We start from the raw sequence: 17,617 nt of genomic DNA on the forward strand, positions 1-17,617 counted from the left end.
TGATTCTGGTCATCAATTTATGGTGTTTTTTCTTCAGTGCTTTCGATATTGTCTGCGAATTTGATATGTGCTCTGCTCTCTACTGTGGAAGAGAGTTTAGACCTTTGTGTAGTCCAAGTGTTTGTCGAAATACCCAGCTCAGAATTTTCATGTGAAGGTTAAGTTTTTCAACCACTTCTTCTAAATTTCTTACGATGATTCTTTCAATATTTTGTAAATCAATTAGTTTGTTGTTGTGGGCATGAAGTCATTCAGTTGATATGTTGAGTATTAAAGAGCTCAGAGCTATCTTTCTTGTGAATCTTTTATGAGTTCTTCCAGTTGTTTGTGATATTTTCTTTGAAGATTCTTCATTGTGTCAAGATCAATGTTTGTGATATTTGGGATATTAGGATTCAAGAATATTGGTCATTGTTGGATTGTGCAATTTGTATGGTAGTGTCTAGTTCTTTCTCTGCTTCACTGATATTCTGCAAGTTTGTTGGGTTTGATCTTTGTGAAACTCTTGATATATTTGGAGAAATGGGTGTGAATTCTTGAATTCTGGCATGTACAATTTTGTGGTTGTTCAAATTATGGTTTGTGCCAAAATGAGAAGTGTAATGTCTGTGAAGATTGTTCAAAGTGCTTTTCCTTTCACAACTAAGGAGTGATTTGTGAAAAATGTCCTGCAAAAGAAGAAAATTGCAATGGAGACTTGGAGTTGAAGAGTTTATTGATGATGCATACAAGAAAAGAGTACCTGTTGTCGTACTGACAACCTATAGTAAGAGTGGGAATCAAATTGCCAGATCAATTGTTGAAAAGCTTGGCGAGGAAAGAGTTTCAAAGCTAAAGATGCATCTTATTAAGGAGTTTGTGCAATATATTTCCTTTCACAGCCTATAAGGTCGAGTCTAACCAACTCAGTTGTTAGCATGAATCTACAGTAAGTCTGGTTATACAATGAAGTTTGAAGAAGTTGTACACGGTAAATCCCACGAAGGGTAATTCCATGATGTGAATAGGTAAATCCCACGAAGGGTAATTCCATGATGTGAATAGGTAAATCCCACGAAGGGTAGAAGAAGTTGTTACCGGTAAATCCCACGAAGGGTAATTCTGTGGTGTGAATAGGTAAATCCCACGAAGGGTAATCCTACATAGATGTTGATTTTCTATTATTGAAATTGTGAAGGTCAATGCCATTTAGGAGTAGTTGTTTTTGGGTAAAATCCACAAGGGGTGATCCTATGGTACTATAGTTAAGGTCGATGCCACACTATAATTTGTTAATTTTATGTTTTTAAAGGCTGAAGCCAATGTTGAATGAAGTTGTTGACAGTAAATCCTATGAAGGGTAATCCCACAAGAAATTGTTATAACCGGCATGAGGGTGTGTTACAACTTTATAAGAGGCTAATCAAGGCTTGAGAGTTCTTCACACATCTCAGCAACACAGCCATTCTTCCAGAGCTTGAAATCAGGGTCTGCGAAATCCGTGAAGGTTGTCACAAGAGCAATGTCAAAAGCAGCTGAGAACACTCCACTACCAGGATTGCCTATTGATTTGAGAGGAAATAGAGTGTTCGTTGCTGGTGTGGTTGACTCTCATATTCAACTTTTGCTTTTGAAATAGGTTTTGATATTGCATCATTGGTTAGAAAACAGTGTGTGTAATCTTCATTTAGTCAATTAATACAAATCATATTTCTCTCTCTAAGCTCTCTCTCTCTCCTCTCTCTCTCTCTCTCTCTCTCTCTCTCTCTCTCTCTCTCTCTCTCTCATATCTCTGTGTTCATCCTTCTGTTCATCATTTCTTCTTGATTTTTCCTTCAATTCCCAAACATTGCAATGTAGTTAACACCTCACAATTTCCCTGAAAAGAGTGAGTGTTGAAGGTTTTCTGTATGGCGAAAAGCTTACCACAATTTGGTGGAAACGGAGGTATTTATAGGAAGGTGTGGCCGGCCTAGGTGTTAGGGTTTTACCCTACACATGGCGGCATCCTATTGGCCATGGTGTGTCATCCGTTGGATGAATGAGGTAAGAATATTCCCAAGATATTAGTTAGGAGATAATATCTTGGGATAGTGATGAAAGTATTCCTAATTGATTGCAATAAGGATTTCTTACTTGATGGAGTTGATTTTCAATTGGAAATGTATTAAAGATAGGATTTAATAATTAATCCTAACTTTAATGCCCTTGATTTTTCCTTGCCACGAGCAAGGGAGGTTTGAACAGTCATAGTCTGCTGCTTGAACTTCCAGGGATGTTAAGTTGCGCATGGGGACGCTTAAGAACCTTGCCCATTTAATGAGGGAATCTTGTCTTTCTTGGGTAAAGGTCCATGTGTTGCCTTGTGGATTTTTGGGATTATTTTTTGCTCCACAAATGCTCCCACACCTGCTGGCATGTTGGCAGAAAAGGCCAGTTGGTATAGAAATCCCAAGCTGCTTAAGTAAGTAGAGAGTTATTTCCCAATTTGATGTAGATCTTCTACTTTGACTTAGAGATAAATTCTTCTAGGAAAGGGAAACAAGTTACCTCCAAAACCTATTTAAATCTACCTTAAGTAGGGAGTTAAATAAATTTGGAGAGCAATTTTTATCCCTACAAGAAAGAGAAAAAGCAAGAGGAAAAATTGATTCCCCCTTCCCTAGCCTTTTTCTTCGCTTTCCTATGCAAAGAATTGTTTCTCGTTGCTTTTCTTCTTCTCTGCGAAACACCAAGGTAAGAAAAAATTTAATTTTTCTTTTTCTTAATTTTCTGAAACTCCGAAGCTTGAAATTTTGGCTTAGCAGGGGCCGAGGATTTGAATAAAATTGGCTGGGAAGCCACGGTTTCTGCAAGGAGTAGCTTGGGGTTGATGCAGACATGATGGCTCGAATGGGAGTCGAGGTGTTGGCTCGACGCAGCGCAGATTGGCTGGCTTACGCCAAGTACCGGCTCAACTCAAGCCGAAGAAGTGTTGGGGTACTAAGAAGGCAGGCTGGGTTTAAGATTGTGCCAGCGAAAAAGAAAAAGAATGAGCGAGGTGTTAGGGCACCAGCCTCTTTTTCCTGTTGGATTAGGTCGTGAAGGCCTTTGTGCCAAGGGAGACTGAGAGCAGTGTCTGGCGTGCTAAGCCTCTTGGCGCGCTGGGGCATTTGGCGTGCTGGCCTAGTCCGTGGGGTGACCTAACGCGCTGCTCTACTTGTGTTTTCAATTTTTTTTTTTTTTGGGCAATCATCTAATATTTTTTTTTCCTTGCACTTTTGTAGGAACTTTCTGAATATGTCTCTTCCAAGCTGTAAAAGTGATGGGTATCCTTCGCCTTTGTATCGTCAAGGATGATCTTCTAGTAATGTGGGCTAATTCAAGGCTGCTCATATTAAGACCAATTTGAATAGTTGTTCAAGGACTTCCACGAGGTGTACAAGCAGGCGATTATGTTTAGGGTCCGCATGAAGCGTGCAAATGAAGAGCCATGAACCATGCAATGGGTTTCCTAATAAAGCCATCAAGTTTCATCCTTACTACCATGCCACACTTCTTCCCAGAGGTAATTCGCTCCATGAAGTGCGCTCCTACCCAGTGTTCTCCAAATGCAATTCACATGATGGTGGGATTCTTCAATCTTAGTAGTTTCTTTGACTTGGACTTGCCTATCGATGAGTTCTAGCACTTCTTCGACATAGGTCATATTGACGAAGTTGGACTACTGAGAACTCGTCATAGGCTCTTTGATCTCTTGAGCAAATTGGATCACGATTATTTCAAAGACACCTTAGAGATAAGCAGAGAGTGGGAATTCGACTCCTCCCTGAGCTGTATGTTCTGACTACCGTCATTGATGGTAAGTGATTTGTCTCATCTTTGGGCTATTTTGGGTTGCTTTGTGCTTTTGTTGAGCTGCTCTTGACTTTGATTTATTGAATGCTTTCTTCTGCTTATGTAGATTCAGAATTTGGCTCAACTTTAAAGATTTTGTTAGATATGAAGATGGTACATGTTGCCTTAGGCATACTTGCTGAGTATCGTGAGTGGCGGTGACTACTTAGTCATTTTCGTGAGGAGAAAGATAGGCTACTTTCAAGAGAAAAGATTAAGCAAATCAATGATGAGACGTTTGCTCGACCAATCACTGTTGTAGAGTTTACTACCAGTAGAGGTGGAAAAAAGAGATATTCCACTACTCGCGAGAGTTTGCTCGCTGCTGAGAAGCTGCTCATTCACTTGACTTCTCCTAAAGGGAGGAAAAAGACTGCTGATTTTGAGCTTTCAAACGTTGTTGTTCCGAAAATGGCTATAACTATGGCTAACAGGATTACATGGTGAAAAATTCCATCGTACCCTCAGCATCTGGGTCTACATCGAGATGTCCATCTGGAACTAATTTTGGTTTGGCTTCTGAGAGGCTCGCCGTTATGAAAAACGGGAAGGTGGATTCTGTTGCTAAGGTGGCGCCTAGGCATGTTCTCATTCTACTGTTACAACTGATATGCCTGCTGAGAATAAGAAAATTGATCGTGTGGGTAACGGTGAGAAATCCAACCAAGTTTACTTCTAGATAGTTTGTCGAGATTTGTGCCCTGCTAAAGGTTGACCTACTCGAGGACCTTGATGCTTACACTAAGTTCGTTGATAACGTCAGGAATGTGGTTTGCTCAAGTTCTTTCAGGAAATGTCCTGCCAACTATATGAGGACTTCTTTGCTTACTACGACGCAGAAGACTTTGATCTTGGTTACCAAGTCAATGAGTGTCAACCAGAATGTGATTGAGGCTGTTAAAAAAGTTGAGGCAATGATGGTAGCTCAAGCTCGCTCAACTGCTGAAAAGATTGAAAAGTTGAAATTTAAACTCATCGTTTTAAAGGGTCTAATGTCTCTGCCCCCACCTCTATGCAGCTGGAAGCCATCTTCCAAGAAGATAGTAGCTTGAAGGCTAGGCTAGATGCGACTCAAGCGATGTTGGAGGCTGCAAAAAAAGAAGTCAATCGCTACGTGCCTCAGATCCAAGACCTTGAGCGAGTCAATTCAAAACTTCGGTCAACCTACTATGCAAAAGACATGGAACTTATCTCCACTTATAATGATATGACTCATCTTCAGAAGGTTGCCAGTATACTTAAGTCCAAGAAAGTTGAGCTGCAAGATGCGTTGTTTATGAATGAGAACCTGAAGAATAAGTTGGATGAACTATAACACGCTCATACTAGGCTAGTTGAAGAAAATGAGCAGTTAAGGAATGAGAATGTCGGCCTCGAAGTCATAATTACTCAGGGTCAAGCTGATTTTTACAAGTTAGTCTATGTAGATCATATCCAGGGTAGACCGTTTGATTATGAGTTTTCTGAGAAGAACTTCAAGACATTCTCCATATCTCCAAATAACCTACTTGACTTTTCTTTCGAGGCTGCTGTTGGTAAAGCAGTTGATGATGGTGCTACCTAGGATGGGGTAACCAAAGGTAAAGTGCTGGAAGGTGTCGCTGCTGAGAGCGGTGCAGCTGCTAAAGACGTGGCGACTAAGTAGCCGAGAAGTGTCCTACAGTTGTTAGACACGTGATGGGCGTTGTTGCCTTGGGCCTGGGCATATTGGACTGGTGGTGCTACACCATGGGTCTGTTGCCCTGCAGCTCATTTACCATGGCCTGAAGGTGCACTGTGGACCACTGCAGTGGCGGCTGCCACTGCTTGCATGGTCACGGTGGTCCTAGTGGTGGTAAGGTTGAACCCTTCACAGTGATAAGCCTTGAAGAACGACGGCGTGGGGCCACGTCACGATCTCCATTATCCAGTCTGTATCCTTTAACATAAGATGTTCCGTTAGTCATGGTTTTAGAATTTCTCATCATCGTATTTCTTACAAATGGCTATTTCAAAGAATTTATAAAAACTTTAAGAATAGGAACATGTGGAAAAATTTACGTATAAACTAAAAATTTGAAAATTTGAAAACGAGAGTCTTCTTCGAGCGTTTGAATCAGGCTCTCAATGAAAGCACCAATTTGTGGTAGCAAATTTCCGCCATCTTCAGTCTTGACAAAAAAGTACTTGCAAAATAATCAGCACCTTTGATCAAAAAGCAAAGCCTCACTCCCCTACGAGGACCTCCGATGCCTAAGTTAGTCTCTCTGAAAAGAGAGTGTTTAAGGTTTTCTATATGGCAAAAATCTTACCAAAATTTAGTGAAGATTAAGGTATTCATAGGAGGGTGTGGCCGGTCTAGGTGTTAGCGTTTTTCCTACACATGGCGACATCTTATTGGCCATGGTGTGTCATCTGTTGGATGAATGAGTTAAGAATATTCCCATGATATTGATTAGGAGATAATATCTTGGGATAATAATGGAAGTATCCCTAATTGATTGAAATAGGGATTACTTAGTTGATAGAGTTAATCTTTGTCACATCCCGGCCCGGGCCCCCACCACATCCCGGGCTCTACTCCACCGTAGCACGATATTGTCCATTTTGGGCCCAACCACGCCCTCATGGTTTTGTTTCTGGGAACTCACACGAGAACTTCCCAGTGGGTCACCCATCCTGGGATTGCTCTCACACAAACTCGTTTAACTTTGAAGTTCCGATGGAATCCGAAGCAAATGAGCTCCCAAAAGGCCTCGTGCTAGGTAGAGATGGGAATATACATATAAGACTTACAAGATCCACTCCCCTGGGCGATGTGGGATGTTACAATCTTCAATCGGGAATGTATTAAAGATAGGATGTAGTAATTAATCTTATCTTTAATGCCTTTGATTTTTCCCTGCAGCGAACAGGGTAGCTTTGAGCAGTCATAGTCCGCTGCTTGAACTTCCAGGGATGCTGAGCTACGTGTAAGGGATGCTTGAGAATCTTGCTCATTTAATGAGGGCAATCTTGTCTTTCTTGGGTAAAAGTCCATGTGTCGCCTTATGAATTTTTGGCTCCACAATTACTCCACACCCTTTTTTTTTTCTTTTTTGCACTCTCTTCCGTCTAACCTTCTAGGCATTTGTTAACTATCGACGTTGCAAGTGTGGGGTCCATTTTTATTAACTTAATAGGAAAGATGTCATTTTTTATCAATAATAGCCAAAATTTAACACCCAATTTCATAAATATCATTATTTATAAATTCTTTCAACTATAGCCAAAATTTAACATCCAATTTAACACCCACTTAAATTGACCTAAATACCCTCATAATTAAAACCAAATAAACATAAGAGACAACACCCTATTAGATCAGAATGAAGAAAAAATGAGAGGCACATTTCGTGATGTCAAACCAACTGTAAATTGAAAAGAAAAAGAAGTCCTACGATGAAATTGAGAAACTCCATGTCACCAAGAAGAGAAGAAAAGAAAGACTTAAGAGGAGTACAAGAAACAACGAAGGCAAAAATGTTAGGACCCATGCTAGTTCTACCGACAAAAATTTTGATGCCAATGAGAATTCAAAGTCCAAAGCTGAGATGGAAAAGAAGAGTAGAGGGCCTAGGCTTGGAGGAGTTTGAGTTGTTGCGAACAAAATTAGACCATAGGGAGGTGGTACGGGATACAAGGATGTTCAGGGCTTCCATCTTTTCATTTCAAAACCTTGAGTTCCTAGCTCCCCAAATTTGCCCAACTTAACACAAAAAAAGAGGTCAAAATTTGGGGATGATATGTGAAACATGGACACGGATACGGCGATATGATACGACATGACACGATGATACGAAAAATCTCTAAAAAAATAGGATACAATACACAATGTATACGGCAATTACAATTATATAATAATAAACAAAGATAAAAATATATAATTTAGAACATATTTTGATAATACAAGTTCATCCAAATTCAAGTTCATTTGATTTGTTGGAGAAGAAAAGTTAAAAATCTAATTCCCTTGATATATATAAAAGAAGGGTGACAGTTGTATTCATAGTTTCAATTAGAGGTTGGCTCTTCATAATTCATATTCACTGATTTCAAATATAGCTATGTCTCTTATTAATTTTTTCTTTTTAATTTCTTATTTGGAAGTGTAAAAGTATTCTAAAAGCATGATACTTGTACCCCAAATGTGGGATATGTGTACTTGTCAAGTCAAAGTGTATCCGTTAACCATGATATGTATCCAACAAGTATCCAAGAGTATCCAACAAATATCATATCCGAAAAGTTCGGATACGGGATACACAACCAAACCAAAGTACCCGTGCATCATAGGGGATGATAGTTCCTCAAACAAAGATGCAGAGGAGATCTATTCAATTGTTTTGGTTTTTCTATGTAAATGGGTTTTGGATTTTGAGGGTATTTAGGTCTATTCATGTGAATTTTCTATTATATTTGAAAGATTTTATGAAAAGTAACATTTATGAAAGTAGATGTTAAATTTTGACTATTATTGATAAATTCTCGCCGTAAGGCAACTGGTCGTGCATGCTAACACATCAGCACAACGGATGTTGGTAATCGTTGACAGTGGCGAAGCCACGTGAGGGCGAGGAGTGGCTACCGCCACTCCCCTCGCCGGAAAACATTACTGGAGCCCTGGTTCAGCCCCTCCCCTCACTGGAAAACCCGACTGGTTCAGGCTTCAGCCTCTCTCTGTTCTCCGGTGATCTGGTTCTGCTGCTGCGCAGCAGCTGATTGCTTTTTTTTTTTTTTTTTTTTCAAACATCCGGTTTGATGCGAATCTCGGCTTTAATAAGACAGCCATGGTTGCAGTTGCAAAGCTTAGTGCGGTAGCAGATTGCAAAGTTTGCATACCCACCATCGGAAAGAAGAAGACAAAAAAGTTAAAACCCTATTTTATTATAACTTAATTACACGACACCGTTTGAGTGCTTTGAATTTTGTTTACATTTTACACGTGGCAGAAGAACTGATAGCACTCTAATTGAAAGAAAATGATATACTAATCGACAAAATAGAAAGAAAGAACGATTATATTATTGAATTTTGTAATTATATTTCTTTTTTATTTTTTATGGTACACACTATCATATAAATATAATCACTATATCCTTTTTTTTATATGAGTTTCAAGTCACACATATACAATATAAAATAAATTCATAGATTCACAAAAATATTTCGTAAAGCTTTACGAACTCATAATCACTTGAATTTTTATCTCATACTATTAGATTTACCAAAGTACTAAGGAGAATTTTCAATATTTTTATATATTAATATTTTTATTATTATTATAATAAATAGGCATTTATTTATATGAATATAATAAATCAAGGTTATGCTTAGGCGCTAGGCATTAGGCTCTATGCCGCCGCCTCACTAAAGCCTAATGTCTTTTAGGACCTTTCTCATTATACATTTACGTAATGGACCGATACTATAAAAAATGATACTTATATCCTCCTTCAAATAAGACGGTTAATGCACAAATCCTCATTTGAATATTTCAAATACTCCAAATCCTCTTTTGAATATGTCGAATAGTCCAAATCTTCTCAATAAAATGTGCTTACTCAGTTGAATGAAATATCAGCTAACCTTCTAGCAAACCCTAAGACCTTGAATGATTATCTAAATTCTTTTGGAGCCTTTTATTCCTTTTTAAATTTTGCCCCTCCTGCGAATAATTCTTGGCTTCACCACTGATCGCTGATCAATTGTCCCTTTTCAGTACTAAATAGTTGACCTCTCCATATGACGCTCTCCTAGCTAGTTATATTCGGGTAGGCCAGTAAGTGAGACTGCAAGAGGAGAACCAAATTCTATGGCAAGATAAACCCCCATTGTGGCATCTCGTGTCAATCAAACAACGTCATGTGAAAAACTCATAAATGACGTATGATTCACACGAGATACCACTTACCAGTGCTAAGAAAGTCTTTCTCATAAGAGACACATACCTCTCAACCTTCAATGTGAAAAACAAAAATGTTCATTTACCCCCAAGTAACCGATTCTTTTTCTTTTCGATCTAACGAAACAAAATTTCCTACATGATCCACTCATGTTGTAACCTTCCTTCCAAGCTATATACAGTAATGAGCTTATGCCTAAGCAGCACAAAGGGAGAAATGTTGGAAAAGTTTGATTTAACTCGAGCCGACTAAGCCAGTCCCCTGATGCCGCATAACCAAGTTTTACCAAGCTTCCCACAAATGTACGAGATAACTTATCGGCCTCCATCTGGTATAGTTGTAAAGACCTCCATCTGGTATGGCCTTACAACCGTTGAAGACTATTAACAGTATTGAACTAGATTGATAGAGTAACCAGAGTCAGGCCAACATACATAAAAGAATATTAATCGGACATCTTCAATAGCAACCAGCCAACTGACCAAAAGAACAAGATAGCAGAACTTTCCATATATATTTGCAGTGTAAACTTGCCGAAATGATGGCAAAACATAGTAAGCATTATCAAATTATTAACATAGCAGGAGGGAACGAACCTATTAATTCCCGCACAAAATACATTGGATTTAAAGTTACTTTTTCCCCAGAAAATAAAGGGTGTGGAGCTGGAGAATTTGTTACCCTATTCTCAGTCTGACAAGGGTAATTGATAGCAAGTCATTATGAACACTGTTGGCTTATGGCTGTCAGTATCACCTACGAACCAATGCGGCAATAATCCCAACTGCTATAAGCCCAACAGCACTAGCAGTAATGCCAATTCCAACAAAGCCATCTGCATTTAAAACAATGTGTTTACGATCCATCTGATTTGACGCTACAATGCAGCCACAAAAATATAAACTGGAATTCTAGTTAATACCTTTAGCTATTTTATCCTCGACGGTCTTCTTAAGGGTCAGAGCCTGTCTCCAATCAGGGGCAATCTGCAAATCGAGCATGAATATTGTGCAAACGTTAGAAATCAAAATAGCAGGAAAATGCAGGAAACTCATTTGTAAGCCAGCAAAAGGTCAAAGTCACAAAGTTTCTAACTACAATACTGCGTTAAATAATAAACGACAAGTAAATATCACCATGTTAATAATCCGCTAATTACGAAAGATGCTCAAACACAGTGCACACTCAACGTTCCAGAAACGGACCACGCATTTGAAGGATACCTTCAAAATGTCAACTTTTATTGATGGTTCAATAAACAGATCCTACGTACAAAAAGCATTGTTCTGGCTAGACTTTCACTGAATGATGGTCACCAATCATATGATCACAAGACACATGAACATGTCGCGGGTAAGAGTGGTGACTATGTCCCTACAAGTTTTCTAGTAAAATTTGGTACAATCCAAAGAAAGTTAAGAACAAACCTCTAAGCATTGCTCCACTAGATGCCGACAAGTTGAATATTCCCCGGTTCTGAAGTATCCAACAGCCAGAAGGTAAAGCTTCTCTCTTTGATGCAAAGGGGAGCTACTGTTGGCCAATGAAGCTGTACTAACAGAAACATACTCAGGTCATATGAGAAATTATATAATGGGTCAGGATTGGAGGACAACTTTTTGACAAACATTTTGACACCCATTTTTGTAGGGTCCACTCTGTAACTTTTTTCCAACAATCTGAACCGTCTATCTTTTTAAGTGTTCCTTCAAAGATCATGTCTACTAAAAATTACCCAAATCCAAAATCATATGACCGTTGGATTAAATGATAGTCATTTTAGCGTTTCTTTGCAAAATCGTATTCGTCCATTTTCTTCACTACAAATGAATGTCTTAATGGTTTTGGATTTGCCTAATTTTTTGCAAAAATGATCTATGAACGATGAATAGAAATATAAACGATTCGAATCGCTGAAAAGCATTGCAAAGTGGGCTTAACAAAATGGTTGTCAAAATGTGTCTCCTAACCCATATAATACTTTAATTTTTCTTTTTAAATGAAAACGTTAATCAATGAAATAAAAGATTGGTAGAATTTTGGTATGCAGAAGTTATCAATTACAAGAAAAGGAGAAAGGCTCAGCTTGTTGTAGTTTATAAAATTTGTTGTGTCAATTTTTTAAGACAGAAAGAAGCAAAAATCAACATTACTATAGTTAATTTATGGTCCAACATATCCAGAAAATACGAGGCGAAAAACGTCTTCCCCCTTTCTCCTTCACACCTCTCTCCTCGTTTTCATCTCCATCTCCCCTCTCCTTCTTCAATAATTATAAAACAAAGACAAGGGGTCCATTTGATGAACATTTTGTTTTTGTTTCTGTGTTTGAGATATATAGGAAATACATGGAGAAATGAGGGATTTAGAAGAGTGGAAGAAGGATAGTACTAGAGATGAATAAGAAATACATAAGGAAATGCACACAATTAAAAAACCAAAAATCATAAATTATTATGCGTTATTTTCACTTTTCAAGATTTTGTTTTTATTCATTGTTCTCTATTTCTTCCCCACTCTCCCATCACCCCTCTCCATCCCTCCTTTCCCCGTATTCTTTCCTCATATCCCAAACACAACAACTGAAAACGAGATGATTATCTAACCCAGCAAAATGTTGTATAAACTTGGAAACACTTTTAAACAATTAGAGATTAACCTTGAAAGTAAATCATGAATTCAATGGTCGAAGAAGAAATCGAAAACACCAGCTCAAAACCAGAAAATTAAATTAACAGAAGCAAAAAGCTTAAGCCAAATTTGCAGAATTAAATTAAAAATTAGATGCAATGCAGCTTATGGATATTAAAAATAATAATTATCAGCAAAAATGTTACCTTCAAGCATTGCAATTCCACGCTGCACATCTTCCGGTTGCCTTGAGTGAACAAGCGCCCATGACAGCCGCATAATGCTTTCGCTCTTGTGTTCATCCGAGTCACCCTTGTTGGCCTCTGCTACTTCTTTCTCACACCCCTAATAATTTTAATCAATTCAGAAAAGAAAAGAAAAAAGAACAAACGAATAATTTGGATGAACAAAGAGGAACCCAATAGATTAAAATCAAAAGAAAGAGGAACCCAGATCTCTGATTGGATTTTCTTTGAGAAGTTTCCCGGGAAACAAACGGAAAATGAGCAATGTAATGTATGAACTCACGTGGATGACGTCGCCATCGCACCAGGGGATCTCATCGCCACCGCCACCGCTGAAAAGGTTAGCGACGGAGTCGAAGAACTTGTCGAACAACTGTTCCATTTTTGTGAGATTGTCAACGATGAAAAATGGTCGACTCTCAATTTGCATGAATGGTCTTACTTCGTGGGGATTGGTTTGGATTGGATTGGATTGCTATTTATAGGTTTCCCCAAAGATATTTTCGAATCATTTTCTAATTTAGATATTTAGAGGTCTTTTGAAAGAAAGGCTGAAATTTGTCGAAATTAATGTGAATGATCCACGTTGAAACAACGAAGAAATAGTTGACTCGAAAAGTTTGTTGTATTCCGCTTTATGGCATGCACCAGAACAATAAAGAGTAATGAATTTTTCTCATTTTTCTACGATTACGAAAGAAGATTGCTATTGAGAAAGCAATACTCACACTCACCACAAATTTTCGGTAAAGATTCTCTCACTCTTTTCTAATTCATAACACGTTATCACCGTGGTAGTAGTCGATTTAATTTATTTGAATGCTTTCCATAAGGGCATTGTTGTTGTTTTATACATCTCTTCATCACCAGCTATGTGCTCACGTCTTATTCCTATGAAGACATGAAAATGCTTTGTCTTCTCATAGTTTTTATGTTATTGCCTGCTTGTATGATTTCTTGTATGATTTCTAGGGGTGAGCACGATTCGGTTCGGTGCGGTTTTGAAGCCAAAATCAAAATGAAACCAATCTGTTTGGTTCGGTTTGGTGCGGTTTCAAACAGTATCAGTTCGGCTTTTACGAAAAAATATACAATTTAAATACGAAACGCTCGTTATCTCAAGCTTTACATGAATGCAATCAACAAAGAACTTTTTTTAAGAAAACTTATCTAGAAGAAAAATAGTTTCAAGTAAGATCATAAATCAGAACTCGAAATGAAAGATTAGAACATATTATTAAGCATTTCTCAATCTAGACATGTTAGAGAGTGCTCTGAAAGAGCATAAATTAAACTTAAGCAGTAGCTAATCGAACTGCTACAAAATGTCATAAACCCGTATATAAAATGAAACCAATCCCTTATTAAAAACTAGTAAAAAGTCCTCACAAAGCAACCTTATTAGCTAGCTAGGTACCAATTGCCACACAAAAATTTAAGGCTTGGGAAGAAGAAATGAATGAACGGTTTGCAACTTTACATGCATACTCTATGCAGCAGATAACATGTATCAATGATCCAATGTCATGGACTCATGGCAGATATATATTATAACTGCCCAGCAAACATACTTGCATGGTTGCACCCTCAAATCTATGAGGAAGCTATGCATTATTTCCCTTGCAATTTTGATTTCTCAACGTCCTTTGTGTGGAACATTTTACCCATTGATCACATATCCAATGTAGGACAATGCATTCAAGTGCCCACCCCTACTGATGAGTGATGATATTATGTAGAAGAGAAAGAAAGTGATAAATGATGATATTCTAGTGTGGTTGAGTTCATACTAAATGTATGGACTCTTAACAAACAACCAATTAAAAGATGACATCTAATATGGGCATTTAATTAAATTCTTATTAATATTTACGGTGCGGTTTCCAAAAGTCAAAACCGAAACCAAACCGTTTCCTACTTTGTGGTTCGGTTCCAAAACCGAAACCATTCCAAAACCACAAAACCGAACCATTCGGATCGGTCCGATTTGGTTTGTGTTTCGGTTTTCAGTTTTAAGTGCCCACCCCTAGTATTATTGATCTTCTCATAAGATAACTACCCACACGTAGTCTTTTAATTGTACTCAAAGAAGGAAGTATAACTACCCAACTTTTAAGGGTGATTTCAAATTAGTCCAAACATTTTAAAACATTCAAAATAACTACTCAACGTTCTAAAAAAATGAATATTTATTAGGTCACTAGCGTTGAATTAATGATGGTATAAACAAATATTGAAGCATATTGGAACTCTCTCACTTGTGGAGCTTTGAATCCCCATATCGAGCCCTTTTAGCCAATCAAAAATTAGCGTTTAACTGGGCTAAAGGGGCCGATTTAGGGATTTAGAGCTTCAAAGATGACTATCAATGAAGACAAACTTCAACTTTTGTCCATGTTTGACAAAATAAAAAATAAAAAAAATTGTCCATGTTATTATTTAAAAATAATGACATCATCGCTTGACGTGGTAACATCATCCCCTTACATTGATGGCTTAACGAATGTAATTATTTAAAAATAATGTCTAATTTTCAAAATGTTATGTAAGTATTTTAAATGTTTTAAGAGGTTGGGGCCAATTTGGTTCAACCCCAAAGGTTGAGTAGTTATGTGTACTTAACCCTAAACTCAAAGCCATAATGATATACACAACTTGGATGGTGCATTTTTTTTTTTTTTTTTTTGGTTGTCTCAAGGGGAAGATTTTATTAAAACATCAAACACACACTTACAAACAAATAAAGGCCCAACTTACACCTATAAACAAACAAAAAAAGGGGCCTAAAACAAAGAAAAAACAAAAAGTGAGCCCAACAACAGACCCAAAAACAACAGAACTTCCGAGAAGCATCCCTTGCTTTCTCCATTGCCAATCCGAGAAGCATCCAGCCATCCGTTCTTCATCCACCGCCGATCATCACCTCCTCAGACGCCACCTATGCACAGCCATAAGCAAGAAATAGTTGGCAACCAAGAGAGAGAAGCCAACCACATGTATGAAGCTCAGGGAAATCCCCAAGCTACACTGTGAAAAACGGCAGACAACAAGGAGAACGTGGTGGTGTTGGAAACACCCGAGTCAGTGAAAGCGCCGGAACTCTACACACGAACTCAACATAAAACATGGCTAAAGATCGAAGCAAGGAAGAGTTGTGAAGAGGTATACTCGCGAGGTTGAGGAATTGGACGGTCTAGATTGAAAAATTGGGAGAACCACCAGTAGATGAAAGGAGAAAAGAAGGAAAAGAGAGAAAAGAGGACACAGCAACATACCACAACCGAAGCTAGGGCCGGTGCCACCAGAGATGCTTAGATCTAAAAGTCTCACAGAAGCAGTGAGAATGACTCTCACTTCGGAGAGAAGTATGCTTATGGATGGTGCAATCATGCATCTATAAATACTAGTGTCTACGGCGAAAATTTGGAATATAAATGGTTTTTCCACATTACTGAGTTATTATTACTCGTAATTCTTGCAAAACTAAATAAGAGCCCAAAATGTACATAATGTTGGGAATTTTAAAATGAATAATGATAGGGAGACAAAAATTTTAAACCAACTTTATAAACTAAATGATATGTCAGTGTCACCAATAAGAAACAAAGCACGTTAAACAACACTTAATTAATAATTCAATCGTTTACAACCACATCATTTGGTTTGCAAATTTGGCTTAAAATTTTGGTCTCCCTAGCATTACCCTTTTAAAATTGCTAGCTATTAAACATGGGGGTGTGATATCCACACACCCCATTTTACTTCTCACACACCTTTTTAATTTTCGGCCGTCGGATCGGATGAATTGAAGAAGATCAACGGACAGAAATTATCAAGGGGTGTGTGAGAAGTAAAATGAGGTGTGTGGATAGCACACCCCTTAAACATGTGCATAATTTTCAGTGTATTGCAACAAAGGCTTGTAGCTTTCTTGATTGATTAAAAACATTTATCCACACCCAAAGTCCTGTGTTTTGAGTTTTCAATTTTTGTGAATGGTTGGCAAGAAATAATTGGCTCACGATCATGGTCTAAAATATCCATAATATCCCGATATTTCCATCGAAATTTCCGTGTTTTTGGACTACCGATATTTTTTTGGACTACTGATATTTCCGATATCATCGATATTTTAGACATTGGTAAGTCACTCATGTATCTTATCATGCAATGTATAAAGTGTAAAATATTGTATTAATTCATTATATATAAATGATTATGGTGTATTTAAACTTCTTTCATTAATTACTACATATTTTCTAACTCACAATGTTTGCCAGCTCGCTATATAATCAACTTAAATCAGTTATATCTATCATGCAATGCATTTCCTTCTAATTTTTTGTGATAAACTAATAGATAATTGACTAAATAAACATCCTACAAAGTTTCAATAAAAATTTCCAAGTTTTTCTTACAATTTCCGTGGTTTTTATTCAATTTTTATCGATATCGATAATATCTCGATATTTCCATTGAAATTTCCGTGTTTTTGGACTACCGATTTTTCGATATCATCGATATTTAATACCTTGCTCACGATGTTGGATGATCTATCGAAGGAAGTCAGGTGAAGGAAAATAATCAATTTCTTAGTAAACTCGATTTTCAAACAAAGTATCTAACTATTTGTTACAATTGATTAACTAAACACAGTCTTTTGATTAATTTTTTGCAAAGATAATCTTTACATAGTGATTTATAATATGACTGGTTCTAATCATAAACACAAAATCCTGTGAATCGACCACGAAATTTTTTGAGTAGAAATTCCTACTCATCCTTGACTAGTCAAGTACTATTCAATTTCAAGTACTGTCCTAAAGTACTAGTAAAGCCTGTTGATAAGTTCCAACATAACAAAAGACACTATTTACTAAATATCATAATATACTTGGGTGACGTGTGGTGTTTAGGATTAAACTGGATAACTCACTCATTTGTTGAACGAAAAATAAACGA

General features: G+C 37.5%; 1 protein-coding gene and 1 long non-coding RNA gene across 2 annotated transcripts; both read right to left on the minus strand.

Annotated features, from left to right (window-relative positions):
- Positions 1-10,257: 10,257 nt before the first annotated feature.
- On the minus strand, positions 10,258-13,392 carry LOC103454573 (mitochondrial fission 1 protein A-like). The gene is made up of 5 exons (XM_008394173.4): positions 12,939-13,392; positions 12,617-12,755; positions 11,207-11,328; positions 10,702-10,765; positions 10,258-10,614 (listed from the first exon to the last, which is right to left on the minus strand). Exons 1-5 carry the CDS (start codon positions 13,083-13,085, stop codon positions 10,532-10,534), a joined length of 555 nt encoding a protein of 184 aa, XP_008392395.1. The 5' UTR covers positions 13,086-13,392; the 3' UTR covers positions 10,258-10,531.
- A 1,692-nt stretch (positions 13,393-15,084) lies between these two features.
- Positions 15,085-16,110, minus strand: LOC139191337 (uncharacterized). Its single transcript, XR_011575364.1, has 2 exons — positions 15,931-16,110; positions 15,085-15,682 (listed from the first exon to the last, which is right to left on the minus strand). It is a non-coding gene; the product is annotated as an uncharacterized lncRNA (long non-coding RNA).
- Between the last annotated feature and the right edge of the window lie 1,507 nt (positions 16,111-17,617).

Source organism: Malus domestica, chromosome 14 (genome assembly GCF_042453785.1).
Source record: "Malus domestica chromosome 14, GDT2T_hap1".
Lineage (NCBI taxonomy): Eukaryota > Viridiplantae > Streptophyta > Magnoliopsida > Rosales > Rosaceae > Malus > Malus domestica.